Source organism: Ammodytes marinus (genome assembly GCF_949987685.1).
Source record: "Ammodytes marinus genome assembly, chromosome: 22".
Lineage (NCBI taxonomy): Eukaryota > Metazoa > Chordata > Actinopteri > Uranoscopiformes > Ammodytidae > Ammodytes > Ammodytes marinus.
The window spans coordinates 6,132,114-6,153,234 of record NC_137226.1 but is presented as its reverse complement, the minus strand read 5'-3'; the positions used below and the strand labels follow the sequence as shown (position 1 = coordinate 6,153,234).

General features: G+C 40.2%; 1 protein-coding gene across 2 annotated transcripts; it reads left to right on the top strand.

Annotated features, from left to right (window-relative positions):
• On the top strand, positions 1–20,815 carry tulp3 (TUB like protein 3). Of its 2 annotated transcripts, XM_080050807.1 has the most exons (12): positions 1–84; positions 6,414–6,455; positions 8,288–8,339; positions 11,817–11,979; positions 12,495–12,695; positions 14,998–15,131; positions 15,417–15,608; positions 16,071–16,183; positions 16,411–16,528; positions 16,627–16,725; positions 17,291–17,462; positions 18,820–20,815. In XM_080050807.1, exons 1-12 carry the CDS (start codon positions 65–67, stop codon positions 18,951–18,953), a joined length of 1,440 nt encoding a protein of 479 aa, XP_079906933.1. In that variant the 5' UTR covers positions 1–64; the 3' UTR covers positions 18,954–20,815. The 2 variants fall into 2 exon arrangements, with proteins under 2 accessions (XP_079906933.1, XP_079906934.1); XM_080050808.1 differs by lacking the exons at positions 1–84; positions 6,414–6,455; positions 8,288–8,339 and adding an exon at positions 9,714–9,805.
• The last annotated feature ends 306 nt before the right edge of the window (positions 20,816–21,121 follow it).

Genomic DNA, 21,121 nt, shown 5'->3' with positions numbered 1-21,121 from the left:
GTCCACGAAAAGTGCTGCAATCCAGCTGCCGCACGAGGATCTTCCTTAGCAACCGTGGATAAACATGAGTTACTACAGCATAAGGTAAAAATAAAACACGCAATGCTTGTGCGTTAGGTTTGCGTTTGTTCTGCTTTGTCCACCTGTGGAGCGTGAGCACAGCCGGTGTGGTAATCGTTTTCTTTTAACCCGAGAAACTTAAACTGTCGCCCACAACTTTTATAAAGGCTCCATTGCTCCCCAGTGTAAAGCTAACGTTAGCTTCAAATGGTAACACGCTAGCTTGAACATTCCACAGCTGGAGAAAAAAAGGCTACAAATTACAGTAAACAGGTCTTGGCCTTTTTATTCATTTGTATCTTTTTATTTTGACGATAGGCTACATGATGTTACATAGCGTATTGAATGCCAGGATTACTGAACGAGTTAACGGTCTTGTTGTGACAGTAAAAAAAGAACAGACAGACAATGGAAAAGGAAATAAATTCATTTTTGACGCTAACGTTATAACGCTTCCACAAGTGGCTCAAGCGTAGCAAATGTGGAAAAAAATGGAGTTCAGTTGCGTAATAGCAAGCGAATCATCATAGGCTTGATTTGCTTCTGTAACAATAGCCTACAATTTCGCCTCGGAGATAAATAAATGAGTCTATCTATCTATCTATTGTTGTGGTAGCCTAAAATCCATTCTTTGTTTTTGCATTTGTTTTTGTTTGCATGTCGATGAGCAATTTCCTGAGTTATTTGCCTTGATACAATGTATGTCAAAACAACTTCCTAAATGTGGAAAGGATGTAGCTATAGTAGAATGACTAGACTGAATCCAACACTCTCGGTTTAATTACATGTATCAAACGATCTACTGCTGCTGCTGGTAGCCACAGGCAGGCACGTCATGTTTGAGCATGCCTGTCTGTAGGCGCTGTCTTTTTCTGTGTAAAACCAGGATTTGGAGTTAGTCCACTTCCTTGCCATTCAAATGAGCAGCTGAGCTATATATCCAGTATAGCAATAACAAAGTATATATCAGTTCATTTAAACAAAATAAAGAATTTCTACAATTAACGGGTTTCTCCTGCGTCCTAGCGCGCGTGTGTGTGTGCCTGTGCGCGTGTGCTTGCTTGTGTATGGAATTATGGGAGCTACACACACTTTCAAACACTTAAACACTGGCCTGCTTTCATGTTTTCAGGGAGATAACAATCAAAGTAGCTCCCACCCTTTCCTGTTATCGTCCACGTCTGATAATTTGATGTGTTTTTTTTTCAGTTTGTAAACAAGTGCTATTCAAGGCATCAAGATGCAAAATAATCCTGTGGTGATGGCGTTGTTGTGTATTGCACTGTATCTGGCTTCCATACGGGTCCCAGTCTAATCTAAAGTGAGAAAATGACTTCATTGCCATGTTGATCTTTGTCCCCATGATATCTGTCAGGCACTGCGATTTCACAAAAAGGAAAACTCTCTGCTATGTAACTGTTTTAGTTTAGTTGTGTGTGAGACAGAGCAACAGAGTCTGATCAGCACACACCATGCTGTGATGCACAGTTTGTTTTAAACTTCCTAGATGGCTGACTCAACATTTGTAATGATCGACGGTTGAATAAGATTATATTAGCATTCTTATTATTTATTATTGAATCACTGCAGCTTTTTCGTCTCCAAAGCATTTGAATCTCTTAAATAAATACCCATTTCTCTCTTGTGTCCATTGGCAGAGTGAAGCAGTTACATATCCCCGAGTCTAATTGCACGGCTGACACATCTGAGGAGTGACAGTTTTCCATCACTGAATCACAAATGTAATAGTTTCAAGGACTGCTGCTTACTTGCAAGTTTTTCTGGTCGTTTTTTTTTTTTGCATCCTTGTCAGGGTAAGTTCAGTGTCGTAAGAATGTAGCACATAACCTAAATGAGAAAGGTGACATATGTGCTTTAATGTCAGCCTAGAATCATCAGCTGAAAGGTATTGGGTAACCAACACATAGGTTATTATTGCTGACAACTAAAGCTATAGGTCTGTCAAGGCTATTTGAGTATTAAGTGGAGTGTTCTCTTTGCTATGGTTGCTATGCACAGTTTTGCACTAGTACCATCAGTGTCAGAATCACTTCTGTAACTATAAGCATGGTGTGTGTGGTTGAGTTGTGAGATGTCCAGTGGGTCCAAACACATATGGCCCAGCAGGCGAGAGAAATATAATCCCTTTTGCTGATGCACACAGACATATAAACATCCCTGGTATTTTCATTATGCTCTCATATTTCTTTATTGAGTAGTACAGCATTGCAAACATTTCACTGAAGCTACAGTCCCCTATGTTCACTATAAATATGTGTTTCTGCATAATGTTACAGTATTTATAATGTTATAATAAAGGTTAAGTCAGCAATTCTGGAGAGTGTTTGCTGTCGAAACACTTTGTCAAAATCAGTGTGGTGTTAATACACAGCCAAGGATCTGTATACTGGCTATGACAACAACATAGCTAGCAACATGCCCATTTACAGAGCCTACGCTGTGTATTAACAGTGCATACACTACGTACAGTGGATTGTGAGGAGATACAATTTTCAAAGTAAAAATGATCATAGTATAGTAGAGTCCTGAGTGGAGTGAGTTACTCGTGGTCCCCAAGGGAAATGGCATTATCCTCGACTCTAGTCGCTTATTTCCATCATTTGTTTGGAGCTCAATAATTACTCCCGCAGGTGAACGATTCCCCTGCTTATTATCCCTTGACTTATACGCTGCTTTACTGCTGTCTCTCCGCCTCGGTCAAACAATCATATATTTCATTTTCTCTGGGCTTTCCATCTCTCGCTGTTGCAAATAGACACAGAAAAAAATGATTGGGAGGCTCTGGTTTCCTAGCAACTAGATTACAGTCCCCACACACCGTGTCTGTTTTTAGAAAAGGGTAATCTGTATAGGCTTCAGTTCATTGAGTTTCTTTTTTTTTTAACAGAATGTTAAAACACATACTGGAATATCTTACTCACACACTGACAATCAAACGTAGAGTAATCCAGTAACGTTGACGGGATGTTGGCTATTAAAAGCTCAATAGATTCCCACTTTTTGCGTATATGTCTGAAATACCAGACAGAATGTACATCAGCGGTTTTATTTATGTGTGTCAGAGGATATGAGCCACAACTGATTGCTCAATTTTACACTGGAAAGTAGCCGGGCAGTGAAATAAGGGAACTTAAGTGATAGCAAGCAGTCTTTTTTTTATATATTTCCAGACACTGGGAGAGAGTGGCTACATATCAAACAGTAACAGCCCACCCCTGCACTCATGATGTCAATCGTAAAGATTTTAACTCTGGCCTCATCCAACATCTAGATTTTTGGTTGTCAAAATTTGCACATTTATTCAAACATTTCTGAAAATTTGTAACACAGAAATGAATTATTGTTTAAAAGTATAATCAATTGGAAAAGTTCCATGATATTATAAGTTAAACATTTTCTCCCTATTCGCCTGCAGTGTCTCGCCAACTTTGCTGAAGTTCATAAAACCTACAGACTTTGTTCTTTGCAACAGCAGCCAGCATTTAGGCCTGTCCCTTCCCTACCTGTCCCTAGCTGACTCCTTTGTTGCGTTGCCCTAAAGAGTGGAAGTCATGGTAACGGCTCCAAGCCTCCCAACCTCATTCTGCCTCGGCACTGGTATTATAGCTGTCACTCCCCTGGTTGGGACGGACGTACTAGCTACTCTTTCTAAGTGACATAATAGCAGAGATGTTGATGCCTTGGTGCAGGGCTGACTGTTAGTGTTAGGTAAGGACTGAACACACAGTAACTCTGAAGCTCCAGTGTAAATTAAAGATTTTTGTGATACTGTCAGATAGGAGAGCCTTCGACTATAGCATTCCTGCAGCCGCATCCATGGACACTGTAAAGAATGGGGGATCTCAGCCTGTCTACAGTCGCTGGTCATACAGGTAGCTAGACACACACAGCCACACAGATATCAAACTCTTGTTACTAAAGAGGAAGTTGTTTTGATAATAACCTTTCTTGTGTGCTCTCAAAGACTTACGGTTTATCTGTTCCAGTAAGACATTTTTGCTTTATAGTTCCCTGAGCTGCATTAGCTTATTTTTTTTTCAGGATTGAGAATTGCAGCGTACAATGGCCTGTGCCAGGTGGACACAGGTCAGCGCCACTATAATGTTTCTTCCAGTCAGTGCTCCTTCCCTGTGGCCAGCTGAACGTCTGACCTGCAGTCAAAGATGCGTCTCATTATGCTCATGTTTCTGCCACCACTCCGTTATTTATTCAGAGCATCAGGCAGTGACTGTGCTGTAACTAGAGTTGTTCATTTGCATGTGTGTGTGTGTCCAAACATTTATTTTTATTTTTTTTGTATGCGTTTGGCTGCCACCTTGATTGGAACACTCATGTAACTAAGGATGAGAATATCCATCCAACTGATTACTGGAACAGCTGAAAATGACTGTGATTGGTCAATGTGCTCTTGTAGCATTTCCCTCGAAATTTGGGTTGTTAAGGCCAGGGCTCAGCTACGTACTATTATTGCATTTGGATATGCTGAAGGGGTTTGTCCATGTATATAAACCTAATGTGTCTAACTAGCCTAAACTAAAGAGGGGCAAAAAAATGTACTGGGTGATAAACTAATGCGGAGAAAAAGAGTACAGCAATGAACTATTTCCATCAGTTGTTTTATTTCACCTTAAAAAACTGTAGTGTGGACTTAGTTATAGGTTTTGGTTGCTGCCAACTGCTTTTTGAACTTTAGGTTAAATGAAAAGCCCGGCTTGTCCTTTTTTTACAACATTTATTTGGGTTATTCTGTGAGTGTTAGGCAAGCAACGACCCACAGGGAATGAATCTTATCAGTCATATTATAATTCCGTGTCCTCTCTTTAGCTGGAAGATGAATTGCCTCTGGCAGACATGAAGTAATGCTCATTCACCTTTCAAATTACCTTTTGAGGTGGCAAAGTGGAAGGCTTCTAATTAAAATGAACATCGGCCAAAATTGACTGTCTTCTCCTGATAGGATCTCTGTGTTTAATGCCGTGCAATTTTTCAATAGTGTCATCTAAAGCGAAAGTCACCGGTCAACTTGTCCTCTCTTGCAGCCTGAATCAACTGTGGTGTGATTGGCATTTATTACCATTTCATTATTTATAGCATTAAAGCCTCTGGAAACCTGGCCTCAAATAGTAAAACATCAATATATCAAAGTTGGGTGTCTCAATAGTCCTTTACAAAAATCTGATTGAAAATAATTGTTCATACATTTCATAAAAGCAAGTTAAAAAAACTGCTTTTTTTACTGTCTAGACCGTTTGACAGGACTGTGTGGGCGTGGCCTCCATGGCAATAGCCATTGTTTTATAGAACGTTCGGTCAGAGAACTGCCTTGATTGGTTCAAAATACTTATTGCGTAATAGGAACCAGACCATTGCCCGCCTCATCCAAACTTAATTTCTCTAAATATCAAATTGACAATATCTTTAATTTGGATTGATACATATGCCTTACTCTTTTCAGATGATTTCTACTATCATGCAACTAACTCCCTAAATTACATAGTTAGAAGGATCTTCTGTATTTGAGTATACAGGGGCTTCAAAATAAAAATCTTATTATGTTTTACATCTTCATCATACTGCACATGTAATATTTGCCTCACAAAAATCTCTGACCAAATGTTGTAAATGTCTTTATTTGGATGGGCAGTTCAACAAATAATACATGCCTTGGCAGATGCCTCCTTTTTGTAGTAAATCTTTACAGCACAGTGCTAATGCCTCCAATTACAGCCAAGCTATGGCTGCAGGTTTTTAATCAATGACGGTGGAGGTGCGCTGTTGACCGAGCTGAAATCTCTATGGTTACCTCAGTCTGACACACAACGGAAGGGACAACAGTGGCGTGTCCTTGTCTTGTCACCTAAGCTGTGATGGACTAATGAAACATTGATCACTCACAGCTGTGATGAGGCAGCCTCTATGTGTGTGTGTGTGTGTGTGTGTGTGTGTGTGTGTGTGTGTATACATGCTTCGAAGAACACTTGTGGTAAAGGACATTCTCTCAACCCCCAACAGATTGAACTATGTATGCTAATACTCTGAAGGATGTTGTCGTTTATTTGACGTTGCACCTGTTCTGCAGCTGTCCTCTGCCTTAATACTTAGTTTGTTTAACTTCATTAGATAATCACTGTCCTCCGAAAGCACAACCTCTGTTAGTAGACTGCAACAGCTCTCTTGTTTTATTCAAGCCACAAATGAGTCAGTATTTGTGGCTTGAAAGTGATTGTTGTTTTTGATCTCGTTGATAATCTTGTTCCATTCTCTTATTTTCCCTGCTCACGTTCCTGCCTAATCGACTGCCTTGGTGCCATGTTGCCATTTTCCCCCCGAAGACCCTCCAGCTCTGCTAGCTTCTCTTCTAACTCAACAGCAAGGTAGACTGCAATACACTCACAAAGCACACTAACAGATTACATTTTTTTTAAGACAATTTTTTGGCATTTTCAAGCTTTATTAGATAGTACAGAGTTGAAATGGGGAGACAGAGAGAGAGGGGGGATGACCTGCAGTAAAGGTCCACGGGTCGGATTTGAACCCGTGAACACTGCAACAAAGGCCGGAGCCAATATGGTACGCGCTCTGTCCACTACGCCACCGGAGCGCCCCCAGATTACATATTCAAAGGAAGTTCTGCAGCTAGCAATAGATGTTATCATACAAAAATGACGCAATGATCAGATTTTCCAAAGTGCTGCCTATTCATTTTCAGTTGATCGACTCAATGATTCATAATTTCAGCCCTAGTGTGCAAGAACAATTGTAATCCTGTCCACCATAATGTGACTGAGGTATAAAGAGTGCAATGAAAACCATGTGTTTTTGTAATAACATTGCTTGTTGGAGAAGTAACAGTCACGGCAAAACATGTGGTGAACTTCCATTGTATCCATGATGTAAAGCATATTTTTCAGACTATTTCTGGACACGTGGTTAACACACACAGGTCTCAGGCCTCCACATCCCTTTGAAACAGATCATAGCAAATTCTCCCAGGTCTCCTACACCAATTTCATTCATCTCTTTCCCCCACCATCTTAAACAGCAGCCCCTTCTTCCTGTCACCAGAGCCTGTTCTCAGGTGCCATAATTGCTTCCCTGGGGGATCCACGTGTTTGCCAAAGTCAACAGTGAAAGATACTCGGCGAAGGGGTTTACGAGTGATGATATGACACACGGAATGATACGAGATGACTCACTCTGAGGTAGAATCGACAGATCATGAACCCTAAACCCCATGCTGCTACGGACGAGGGCGTTAATTGGAACACTGCGGCCTCGGCATGAGCGGAATGGGCTCATGAAAGTACTCGAGCTCTTCTTGTTATAAATGAGTTTCCGGAACCCGTCCACCTTTTGGCATTCAGTGATTGCCCTTCGAAGAACGAGCAGTGATGTCATCCAACGTTGGGGCTTGAGGTCCTTAAGTGGCGTGTGTGTGTCACCACCTAAATAAAACACTGGAGCTGTGTGTGGCAGGGATGTGAGAGGGAGATGGAAATAGGGAGTGAGAATGAGCGAGTCGGATAACTAATGAGCTTGTCTGTGATAGAGAGAGGCAGCATGATTTAACGACTTCTCGTTCTTTAGCTTTAATCTCTTTCTATATAACATGTGATATTTAAATATATACCAGGAAGTAAAAGATGAAAGACATAAAGACAGAAAAGGAGTTAGTGACCCCACACATTACGTCAGCCTTAGTAAATGACTTGTGTGTGTGTGTGTGTGTGTGTTTTTGTTAGAAAGACAGGAGTAGCAATACTGTAGGTCTTTGACTCAAACTCCCGCTGTTGCCCTTCTCTCTCCCCTTCAGTAGCCAAGCAACACAGGCCCCATCCCTTCAGATAGGTGTCCAGGGTAAAAGGCTTGAGGACCCAGACTGCAAGGCATTCTCTCAGCTGGAGATTTGTCCTTTTATTTTCTTGCCCCATCTCTCTTCCTTCCTTTTTCTTTCTGTCTTTTTTCAGAGATTGAATAATGCAACATTTCACAATCAAGATCAGAAGGTCACTGTTTGATCTGTAGATTTTTCATTATTTGGTTTTAAGTTCTACTTAAAATATTTATGCTCTGCTGATTTACGTACACATTTAAATCTGTGTCCCCACTACTGTGTAGAAACCCTGTTAAATGGTTGATTTCCTGAAAGTCCATACAGAAGACAATACAGCTGTTAATAAGAAAAATGTCTCCTTTTTCTCTTCAGTGGCATCGAAGATGACAGTGCCAGTCTTATGCAGCAGAAGCTGGAAAAACAGGTAGGAAGCCCAACAACACACACTTTTTTTTACACTTGTCTGTTGTTGTTGTTGTTGTTGTTGTTTGTTTGTTTGTTTCTCTTTTTTATTGTACATCAACTTCTAGCCTAGGTCACACTGATGATATGCTGCACCTTAAATTAAGTCCGATTTAGCTATATAACTCACACATAGAGTGTTTTAGGTGGAGAGCTAACCTGTTGCATCCGCCAAGATTTTGGATGGAACCTGTGAAATTGAAGGGCTGCAATGACCTCGTGTTCTGCCGCTCTGGTGTCACCCTGGGGTGCCTGCTGTTGGCAGGAGTAGCTTCAACATCACAGCAGTGGCGTGCAATTCGGTGATTAATGTCGTTGGTTTCGGAAATCTCCCATTTTTCACCTGCACAGACACTTGGAATTTTAATGCTTACTTCCTCCTGAAGCTGAATTGAATGTTTTCTATTATCCGGCCCTATTACCTGACATAGCCCTTCGTCTGTCACACATTTGCTCTCTTTTCATCTCATCCTTTCCTCTGGAGTCTCTGTAAGAGGCTTTATCCCAAATGTTGCTGTAGAGATTTGACTTAAACTGGAAGCCGTGCTCCACTATCACTATCTCCCACATTAGACAGAAAGGAACAGGAGAGCCAGATTGGGGAGTTCAAAGAGAGAGAAGGGGATTAAGTGTGGGCTGCCTGGCTTTTTGTGTGTGTGTGTGTGTGTGTGTGTGTGTGTGTGTGTGTGTGTGTGTGTGTGTGTGTGTGTGTGTGTGTGTGTCCCATGGTCCCACTGCGGCTCAGCTGTGCAGCACACTTTCCAGCCCAGTCCAACAGCCTCAGTCTTCTTTTCTTATGTAACGCATGAGGACAAACACATGCACTCATAGCCAGAGGAGTGAATGATTTATTTAACTCAGTAGGGTATGATCACATTTTTAAATTAATATGAATGAACATTAAACATTTTAAAATCGTTAATGTTGTCACTCAATTCAGTTTCTTACCCCATTTCAAATAGTAAAAATAACAACCAATTAGAAAGTAATACTAGGAGCATGGTATCTCAAAATAATCACATCCCCCAACTACCTCTCTCGCTATTTCTCTTTCTCTCTCTCCCACTATTTCTCTCTCTCTCCTGCTGGAGCGCTAATGACTGCTGATTCAGTTAGCAACAGTGGCCCGCTCGTGCGCACACTTGCTCACACAAGCACACAGTCTGGCGCTCAGTATTTGCTTGAGGGACAAACCCTTCCCTCTCGAGAGGACCACAAAGTGCAGAAGAGGCTGTTGGTTTATCGATTGTAAAACTCTATTCCAGAAGAGGAATGAGGGACAGAGAGACAGAGTCATGCTCATAGCTAAGAGTGCTGCTCATCGCGGGAGAACACACTTTCATCTTACTTGAGGACATGGGACTTGTAATGTGTTTTCTCTAGAAGAAGCTGTTTGGCTCAAACTTGTTCAGGATTTCAATGGAACGGGTTGGTAATATCTAATATTTGTCTTTTTCTTCTGACATGTATGTTCTTTCATCTATGCGAAGATAACAGTGTGTATGAGGGTTACAGGTGTGTGGCTGTTCTCATCATATTTCTATCTGAATTTCGGAAATGAGAATGTATCTCTCACTGACTAAATCCAATGGCTGTTGTCCAATTATTTGCCAGCACTCAAATATTTGCCTTACATCTTTGACAATTTTACAGTTACATAGAGAACATGTCAAATCAGATTTACTTACTGTATGTTTCATAACATTTGGCCGATTCAGGAAGTTACTTTAAGACATTTTCACTTCAGTCAGTAGTCAGCATCATGACAAAACGGGAATATGCTCTAAAATAAAGATTTAAAAAGACACATAGACAACACACATCCTTTTTTTTTTGTAAAATCTGGTTGGAAATTTGAAATCACCATTGAAAAAATATAGAGCTCTAATTTACCCATCATCATTGTTATGCACCTCTGAATGTGGCAGCGTTTGCACATCATTTTATGGCACCAACAGTTTAGATGTTCATTATGATAATCCTGCTTTATGTTTTATTCATGCTGCCACCTTTATTTATAGCCATAAAGCGAGCATTCAAACCCCGGTTCAATTAAAGCGGAGTCTATTTTGAAATGATGAACACATCGAGGTCTTGATAATAAAGCTCCCAGACATATCATTCACTTGAACATTAAACAACATATGCATTCAACGATGCATTGCTTAAACATCCTATTCATCTAAACACTTGCTGATGTTCATAGTAGGGTGTTGGGATTATGTTTTCCCATATGTTGTCAATGCGCTCTACCTCTTTGCACTCTGGAGAGTTTTTTTTATGTCAGTAAAAACTTTGTATGAATCCACTTTTTCACTCATAAATCATGACAGTGGTAGCAGATGTTTCTGTGGTTGTATAGATGGAAGGACACAATAAGACACATAGGGACATTCTTTCATCGTAGCAAGATGACAGATGGGTTATGAAAGCTTTTTCTGTCTGGCAAGTATGAGACAAGGCCTCCTGGTTTCTCTCCAGCTCACTACACAGCATCACTAAATAGAACTTGTTGTTGTGCATTTGACACACTCACACACTAATTAATGTGCTTGCGTAATCCATTGGCTGTTTTGACCACAGAGACCGGGGCTTTGGGGGAGATACAGCATGTCCAGGAATTCATTTTCATCCCTTACTGAAACTGCCTTTACCTAAAGCATTATATCAATTATAAGTAGTCATCAGGCAAAACCACCAGTGCCACCATACTCAGGAAAACTAAAGGAAACAAGAAAAGGCTTCATGTCACTGATCACATGTTGGATCCGGAAAGTCCAGCATCATTTCTGTGCCAAATATTTGTGGGATGGAATGTTAGCCTTTCTTCAGCGTAGAATATGGCATAACGCCAACTGAGACTCTTGCTCCACCCATTATTTAGGCTGTTCAGTGAACCCATTCACTGCAATCAGTGGCATTCTGGTCATGGCATGATTGTTTGGTTTTATTATGGTTTTATGTTGGGCAACAAGAGGGGGGGCTCTTGGTGCAGCACTTTGTTCCAAAGTATAATATCTTAACAAGTCTTTGGTTGATTTCTATGCAATATTGTAAAGACATTCATAGTTACTACTTTGATGTGTGTTTGAATTTCTATCATCTGCTAATGGGAAGTCCAAATTTTCACTTGTCCAGGTTATTGCAAGAGACCCGTCTAAAAAATAATAACCAAATTCCCATTGGCCCCAGTCGTACTTTAATAATAATCATAACAGTGTTATGTCAACTGTGTATTTCATAGGATCTTCATCTTTATTTATTATCATTGTGGCCATTTGCAATACAGATAGTGTACTGATGGGCCCAGTTTGTAACTCATCATGCATACTTATATAACCTCCGCAGTTCATGGGGTCGATATTGTCAAGTGTGGCTCAATGTATTCAACCTTCTATACCAATTAAACGAATGATAAACATGCAGTGATTGTCCACAGAGGGCGCTGCTGGAGCAGAAGCAGCGGAGGAAGCGCCAGGAGCCTCTGATGGTCCAGCCCAACACAGAGGGTCGGCCGCGGCGCTCCCGGGCACGGCGCGGTGAGGAGCAGGCCCCTCTGGTGGAGTCTCATCTCAGCGTCACCAACGATGTCATCATGGATGGTGAGGGGGGGAAATTTCACCTAGCTCTTTTTTATTTAAATGTTGCATCCACGTCCAGCGGAGCTCCGACACAGACAAACACACCTAAGATAATTAACGGTGACCCCGATTAAGAATTCACATAGACAAATCTGATTGGTCAAATCTTTCCTATAGTCGACTAATCTTCGGATCGTGTTTATTTTTTTATTTATTTTTTTATGTTTTCTCATTTTGGACATTGTCTTCCATTTGTCCAATTTTTTATTAACTGTCGGCAAAAATAGGAAGATGTTTATACCACAATAGGCGAGGTATCATGGTTTATTGAGAGAAGCCAAACAATCAGACAGTACCCCCATACAGCTGGAATAAAATGACCCTTGTTTCATAACCACATTTTCCAACTATTTGACTGTGAGATTGACAGTCCAATCCGGCTTGAATCATCGAATAGTCGACTATTCGGGGACAACCCTAACATTATTTATTAATTTTTATGCAACTGTGAAAATGACAGTTCTCCCCTGTTGTAGGTATTGATGGCCCAGCAGCTTTCTTGTGCTCAGAAACCCCGGATATGGGAACGAAAATCCAAATCTTGTCTGTGGGCCCGTCCCAATCCCAATCCCAGTCCCAATCTCAGTCCCCGGCTGCTGAGGAGCCTGAGAGGGACGGAGACACTGAGACGCTGCTAGAGCCCAAGACAGATATCCATGAATTACTGCAGAAACAAGGTGGGTCTGGGCAGAGCTTCAAACTTAAAGGGGGGGAATATATATAGATTTTCACAAAATGACTTAACCAGAGTTAAATAGATGTTCAAATTGTATACTCAAACACTTAACACATTTTCTAAATCAGAGGAATTATTGATTTCCAGCCCCCAGATAAACCGTAACTGTTAAGGAAAGTCTGACTTTTTTCTTTTTATATCCCTTAGAAATTTAAGCACTTTGGAATAGGGATGCAGACAGTGGTGTGATTGATGGTGACACAGTAAAAAATGGGTCACTTAATAATAGGCCAGGGCATTGTTCATACTGCAGTGCTCATCTATGGCATCGTTATAGCTACTGCCACCCACATTCAGATGCCAGCTGGCAGGGATTTATAAAGTATATAAAGAAATGCATTAAAATCAGAGTGGATTGTGATATTTTCAGATCCACCTGCTACGGTGGAGAAAAAACAAGTTTCTTTATCCTAAAACCTGTATTCACTTTTATTTATAGCTTAACGGTGTTAAAGGTTAAACATGCCATTCAAATGTGACTATGTTGGCATTGCAGAGCCACAATTGATGATCAAAAGCTGCTCCACCTAGCATATATTTTTTCCTTGGCTTTATGGTTCTGTGATGAGACAGAAGCAAATGTCACTGTCCTTCTCAATAATGCAAGGCCCCATTGGTAATGTCAGCCCAGTTTAGCATAGGAATATGTCCCGAGGACTTCCAGCAGGTATTTTGGGCTCCCTGTTCTTTCCCTCAACCCTTGAGGAAACGAGAGAAATATCAATTTTGAAGTACATTCATATTTGATCAGCTCATTCAGTCAAAAAGTGCATCTTGGCTGGGTCAAATATTTTAATATATTTGACCGACATGTTGGGAATCATTATGTGGATGTGTTTATTCGTTTGTTTCGTTTAAGCTGTTGATAAGCCTAATATGGGTCCTCTCTGACATTGCCAGATCGGTGATTTCATAAGCCACAGCTCACACAACTCTGTTCAGTGTTTTAATTGGAGCCCTGGAGTCACTGTGAGAGGAAAGTTAACATTTGCTCTCAGTATTCACTGATGCTCCTTACTTTCCCTGAGGCAGAGCTCCATATCCCCGGGTTGATCTCTTGTAAACGCCCCCAGTATAAATATTGTGTTTGGCTGCATTGTCTGTCACATTATTAGTCTTGTTCCCCTCTACATAGGACAATGCTCTCTCCCAGCCCTCCTACTCTCTAGCCTGTCTGTGACATGTTGGTCCAGGTGGAAGTAGGAAATGTGTGGCAATTAGAAAATGCTTTGTGTGTGAACAAGAAGGCTTTACTCAGTGGTGCCAAAATATTTTAATTCATTAATGTATTCACTTCAAAGCAAATTGGATTGCAGTAATAAGGGAGATTTATACAACTTGCTCCAGGATTTTTATTTACCAAACACTTTGTATCATTCATGTAATTTCTGTTCAAGCAGTTTATTAAGTTACGTTTGAATCCCTTTTAAACATGCCCTAATGTTACATATTTTCTACACTGTTTACTCTGCTTAGTGAGATCTTTCCATACCAGTGGACCTCTTTCTTCCTCTGACAGCACATTAACATGGGCGATAGCTGCAGCCAACAGTTGCGTCCTGACTCCTCGTTGATAAATCCAATTATCAAAGATGAGACAGATGTCTCAAGCAGTCTAGATCTCAGTCTGCTAAGTCCAGTTTACATCTGCATGACTGCATGCAGCTGCCCCTTCACAAGTACACAGATGCAAGTCTCCAAGGGACATCTCCCGTCATTCATTTCTCCCTTGCAGGAACAAACTTAGAAAAAGATGCATTGTTTGTGACACTTCAGGCTTCTGTTGAGGACACTCGCCTAATGTGACCTCAGGAGAGATTAAATGAATGACCAAGTTGCTCTGTTTGGAGACAGTTCAGTTAGATTCACAAGCCTTTAGATGTTATAGAGTGGCTCCCATGAAAAAAGTTTCCGAGAATAGAAAAGGGAGTGCTTTTAACTGTAATGTAATGTTTCAGTTTGTTTGTTTCTTTCAGCTGTTGCACCAGCATTGCAGCAGTCCTTTAGAAATAAGTCATGTTCATATATCAAAGACCATGAATAAAGCAAAGAACTGTGAATTCCACCTTGAGGACAATTTTGTACCAAAACTAAAGAAGCCCCCTGGGAAGAATTGAAATGCTTTCTTTGTAGTTGGGGATATACATGCAGCCTCTGGGATTTCATTTCTCTCCTGTGAATACATTTCCAAGCATGCAAAATTGTGAAGGCCTTCATCTTTAATGCTCTTCTCCCTCCTGCAGGTCTGTGTGGCAGTATGAACTTCGATGAATCCAGTGAGCATGAGGACGATGGGGAGGAGGAACGGACGCGTTCTCTGTCTCCTAACGCAGACACCACCAGACCAGGCTCTGCAGCCAGCGGCAAAGACATTCCAGTGAGTAGCCCAAGAATTACACCAGGACAATACTAATTTAACTTAAAAATTAGTTAATTCAAAGATATAGTGTGTAGAATTGATTGGCAGTTTTCAGAACAGACTCAGTAGAAATGGAATATTATATTCAAAAGAATGTTTTAATTAGTGTATAATTTTTATTTTTTTTATGTTCTATTTTAGAATGAGCCATTTATATCTACATAGGATGCTGTTAAATACTCACATATATTTCACACTGTATCTTTAAGGTAGAAGTAAATGTACTGTGTTCATTGTACCCAGGACGTGGTATCCCCCGGGTCACCCACAGCAGACAGCGCACTCATTGACGTGGCCAATCTGGAGGAGTTTGTCTTTCAACCGGCCCCACGAGGTGTCACCGTTAAATGTCGTATCAGTCGGGACAAGAAGGGAATGGACCGCGGCCTCTACCCAACCTACTTCATGCACATGGAGAGAGAGGATGGCAAGAGAGTGAGTGGGGGCCAAGGCCATTGTTATTATTATTGATTATTGTTACAGGATAATGTAAAGAATCATGATGATATCAGTCCCAGTTGATCAACAGAAATGTATGAGAAATTAACCTGATACCCAATAAATACTTTTTCAGACATTTTATGGATACAGGTTCTCACATTTGTGGAATTTATGCTTTTCTTTCATATCATTTACGGTATTATGATAAATTATACGTGTTTGAGTGTTGTAATGTGCAGTTGGTCGGTTGAATCAGTGCGCTGGAAAGTACTGTATATAATATTTTTGGTATTTTTTCACAATTTTTGCATTGTCTTTAACATTTCAATGTTATACACTCTAGGTTAAGTGTGTGGTTTTTAACCATATCAAAAAATGAACTACTTTTTCAAGCTTTCAATTTAAACATTTGAATCTTGTGAGTATAGCATTTTTGTACGGTGTCTCTCTTTGCAGGTGTTTCTGCTGGCAGGAAGGAAGAGAAAGAAGAGCAAGACGTCCAACTACCTTATATCAGTGGATGCCACTGACCTGTCCAGAGAGGGAGAGAGCTTCATAGGTAAACTGAGGTAAAACCACACTCTTAAACCTCTCTGCATTGTCAGTGTATTTTGTTGAAAAGCATATCTACATTTATGTCTAAAAGTTCTCACTTAAATTTGCCAAAAAGCATTCAGAAAATGAAGTATTTTCATCTCTTTTTTTGTACATGTTACAAGAGTGCATTTTGTGCTGATTGTATTTATGTATCATGTATGTGATATAGTGTAAACATTTTATGTATGTATTTGATCAGGTCCAACCTCATGGGCACCAAATTCACAGTGTACGACAACGGTACCAACCCCGGCAAAAACCCTGGGACTCTGCTGGAAGAGAGCGACACACGTCAGGAACTGGCCGCCATCTGCTATGTGAGCAAATGACAAAGACACAAGTGTATGCCAAATCCCCAGTCAGTTAGTTGATAACATTATGTGAAACTGTCCCACTCTTATGTGTCACTTGGCAGGAAACAAACGTGTTGGGTTTCAAAGGACCACGGAAGATGACTGTCATCATCCCGGGCATGAACATGAACTTTGAAAGAGTGCCTGTAAGGCCTCAAAATGTGAGTCTTGACGGCTGTGGAACAAGTGGTGCTTGACATTTGAGTCTTGTTGAAGCATCTGTCGTAAACAGTGCAATTCTGTTATCATATAGTATAGTCATCATGACAATTTGTCCGCATGGCTGTAGCCAAAATGGCATCGCTGACAAATGCTGTGGGAATGATATCCAATGGCATTTAATGTTAGAGTCAGCAAACGCTTGTTGTCAAACCACTTATTGTCAAAATCAGTGAATATCTCTTCACAACCCGCTACCTGTCCGTGCTGTGTGGGCTTTGAAAAATAATCCAGTGTTAAAACACAGCCTAGGCTCTGTAATCTGGCATGTACACAAAGGGTATTTAAACAAGTGTTCCGCCTGTAGCACCACCAGAGCATTTTTCAGTGCATACACAGTATGGACAGGTAATGGTTTGTGCGGAGATATTCACTGACTTTGACAAAAATTGATTTTGACAACAAGCGTTAAGATTACATCTTTGTCTGTTATATAATGTGATTCAATCCGAGCACGGGCATCAACAGAATGTGTAGAGCCTGAGTATAAATGTGTTTGTATTCCAGGAGCAGGAGAGTCTGCTGAGCAGGTGGCAGAGTCACTCTCTGGAAAACCTGATCGAGCTGCACAATAAGGCCCCTCAGTGGAACGATGACACCCAGTCGTACGTGCTGAACTTCCACGGCCGCGTCACCCAAGCTTCAGTCAAAAACTTTCAAATAGTTCACGACAACGACCGTAAGTAACGCTCTCTCTGTCTACGTCTCTGTCACCGGTTCCAAAGGCACATCATCCAGCATAACATCAACTTTTGTCTGATAAATGAGAGGCTTTGTTATGCTTATTGCTTCAGAGCCTAGTGTTGATGGCAAGGCAAAGAACTTTCTGAGTTTTCACTTTTTAAAGGTGGAGTCAGCGATTTAGGAGAAGACTTGTTGTGAAAATCACTTTTCTCATGATCTGCTACCTACAGTGTGTGCTGTAAAACAAATGAGTGTAAATACACATCTTAGCTAGCAACATGCCGTTTACAGAGCCTAGGCTTTGTTTAAGCACTGGATTTTTTTCAGCACACACACACTGTTAAAGAGGGTCCGCGATTATGAAGGACCTGGCCGTATCACTGGCATGAGCCGATCATGCGCTCGGTGCATGCTCATGCGCACGCTTATTGATTAGGAGCAGAGCCGCAAACTGCCGAGGAGGAGAGAGAGAAAAGGAGAGAAAGAAAGGCAGCAGAGTGATTGTGTTTGCGGATGGAGTTTGGAGTTTTTCCCTAATAAGAAGTGTGCGTCGTTGAAGATTTGTAAGTGACGATAACCTGAGTTGTTTGTATGTTTTTTTTTGTTAAGTATCTAAGCAACTGTTTAATGTTGTAAAGTCCCGTTTTAGAGCCTCGCGTACTTACCGTCTTTGATGCCGTTTGTATTAGATGTCAGTTATTTCTCCCTAGTATTTTACCGGGGAATTTATGCTGTTAGGTGAATGTTAGCATCTTCTGTTAACTATGTTAATCCCATATGAACGCCTACTGGCATTAATGCATATCCTGGTATTGACTTGTATAATTTTTCCCCTGTGTTAATTACTTAGACTGCCATGCTAGTTGTAGTGTGCATGCATTATAGAAATGTATAGTTATTATGAATGTGGTTATGACGTGATTATTTGTTTCCCTTGTTTCTGTAGACCACACACACACACACACAGATACCCTCCAAACCCTACAAACTAATTAAATCTGCCATTACGTTGGACAAACCAAGAAAGCAGTATTCCAGTGTTTTGATTGACACTCCGTGGTGACAGCTATTATCCTATAAACCTTCCCTCATCTACACACACAATACAAACAGGTCGTGAGGAGACATTCACTGAATTTGACTAAAAGTTATTTTGACAACAAGCATTCTCCCAAACTGCTTACTCCACCTTTAATGCAAGCAAGTCATTTAAATTATTGTATATTGTGAAGCACTTTCCTTGGATAATTTCACAAATAAGAGAAAAATATTAAAATTGTGCCCACTCAACTCAGGTTTACAGCAATGATTAACGCACTGTGTGTCTGTTTTTCTGTTTCCATGAACTCCAGCCGACTACATCGTCATGCAGTTTGGCAGAGTGGCCGAAGACATCTTCACTCTGGACTACAACTATCCCATGTGTGCTCTTCAAGCCTTTGCCATTGGCCTGTCGAGCTTTGACAGCAAGTTGGCCTGTGAATGAACCAGCAGCTTTACTTCTACCCCCCGCACACATCTTTTTCACGGGACTCTTATTGGAACACGACAGCTACACCTCTGACATCATCACCAATCGGTTCAAGCAGGAGTGAAGAAAAACTGACCAGACTGAAATAAGAGCAACAGAATACTGATCGGAGATATTGGTGCTCTGTTGGCCAATCAACAGCACTCTTCGTTACTATATTTTCAAATGCCATTTTAGTGAGGTTATGTGAATATAAGTGTAACCATTTTGTACAGTGTACTTGTACACATGTATTTTAACTATGAGGGAAAAAGGCATAGCAAAACACTCGACTCGCAACTGTGCTGAAGACAGGACGAGCTGTTAGACACCTAGTGCAAATAGAAACTGATTAATGATTAATGTGTATTAATGGTACATTTTTCGGTTGCCTTTAAATTGGATTTCTTTCAGTGTTTTTTTTGCCACACTGTGGCTCCAAGATGGAGCATGGGCAGTTTTGAATTACATAATGACATGGCCTGTCCTCTGGCGCCACCGTCAGGCCAAACTTTAGTTATTTAGTTTTGACAAACTTAAAACAGCAAGGCTGACTTTCATCCATCTAACAATCTCTACCGGTAAGTTATGGGCATCACAGCTAGCATGGTTACATACTTTCAGTCTTGTTTACATCCTTAAATGTGGCTACATTGCTTAACAAATTTTGACATCATTCCTTTATTATCATGTTGTCATCCCTCTTTCTATTGTTGTGTGGAAGGTACATTATTCCAAACAGGCCTGTCTTAATGGTTTTTGTGAGTTTTTTTGTGAATAGTTGTAATTTTTATCTTGTGACCGTGATTTTTTTTGTCATAACAAGTTGGTTTATCATGAAAACGACAACATAAATGCAGAATTGCACATATAAAGAGTAAAATATATACATACTGTAAATTACGAGGAAATGCCTTCTTATTATATATTTTCTAGCAGTCTTTAAACATTAAATACTTAATGTCATTTCAGACTCGGAATTTTAAAATTATGAGTAAAAGTTAAGCATTAATGCAATAGAAAGAGCTTATATTTTCAGTTGTAGACAGAAGTTGCCCCAGACGTAATGGTTTATGGAGTTGAAACCACAAGAAATCCACTGTGTCTACACAGAGTATTCAAGATTTAAGATATTTTATTGAGTTGAGGGAAACTGCCTGTGTCTCTCCATCTGCTCCTTAAGGGAAACATAATGGAAATCTATAAGGTTCCTCTACGTCATCATTAAATGTCACTAATATTCTCCTAATTTTGTGCAAGTTATGTCCGTGAAGGACTTACAAATGGAGCTTGAAAATTAATGTGTAGCAAATATGTGTTGAAATTCATTATTTCTACGGAGCCAACTGTAAATAACAAACTCATAGTTACTTTAAAGCCAGCCTCATGTGGATCCTTTAAAGAACAAGTGTTCAGTGGGACTTCCCACTGCTGATACTTTACAGGGGTAGATTTAATTGCTATTTTAATATGGTGATATTTTCTCTGCTCCGAAATCCTCCTCAACATGCAAACACATACAGATTCAAATACATGGTGATTATAAAGAAAATGTATTTAACACATATTTGTAAATGAGATTTAAAGGGGATTAAAAGAAAATATTTATTGAAAATATTTTTAAATGTATATGATTTTACTAGGAAGAGATTCGGTCAAAACACATTCCAGTTTGACATTTGATAAAACAATCGGGTATGTGACTGCATTTTAACAATATGAATATAAAAATGGATGATCAAACTTGTTTATCGTGTTAAAACAGAGACGAATGTATTCAGTGAACACTTTATTTTCATAAACACCACAGTGTCAATTTGATTCAGAGCACCGTTGAGAGGAAAACAAAAGTACTTATTTCCATTGATGTAAAATGTTTAAATAACCAAAATAAAAGACATTTTGAAAAATAAAATGCTTCATGTGTTTGAACTACGTCTTCACTGTCTGCTTACGTCACGTCTTCATTGTTGTCAAGTGGAGCTTCATTGTATTGCACATCATCTATACTGAAGACTAGACTGAACTTGGAATGGAAAATCACTTTCAAAGCTTATCCTTACGTCCCAATGTGCACCTGGGAGTAACAATTGGTGTTATGTACATTGAAAGAAGAATGGGAGACAGTTGTTTAAATTCTTAAC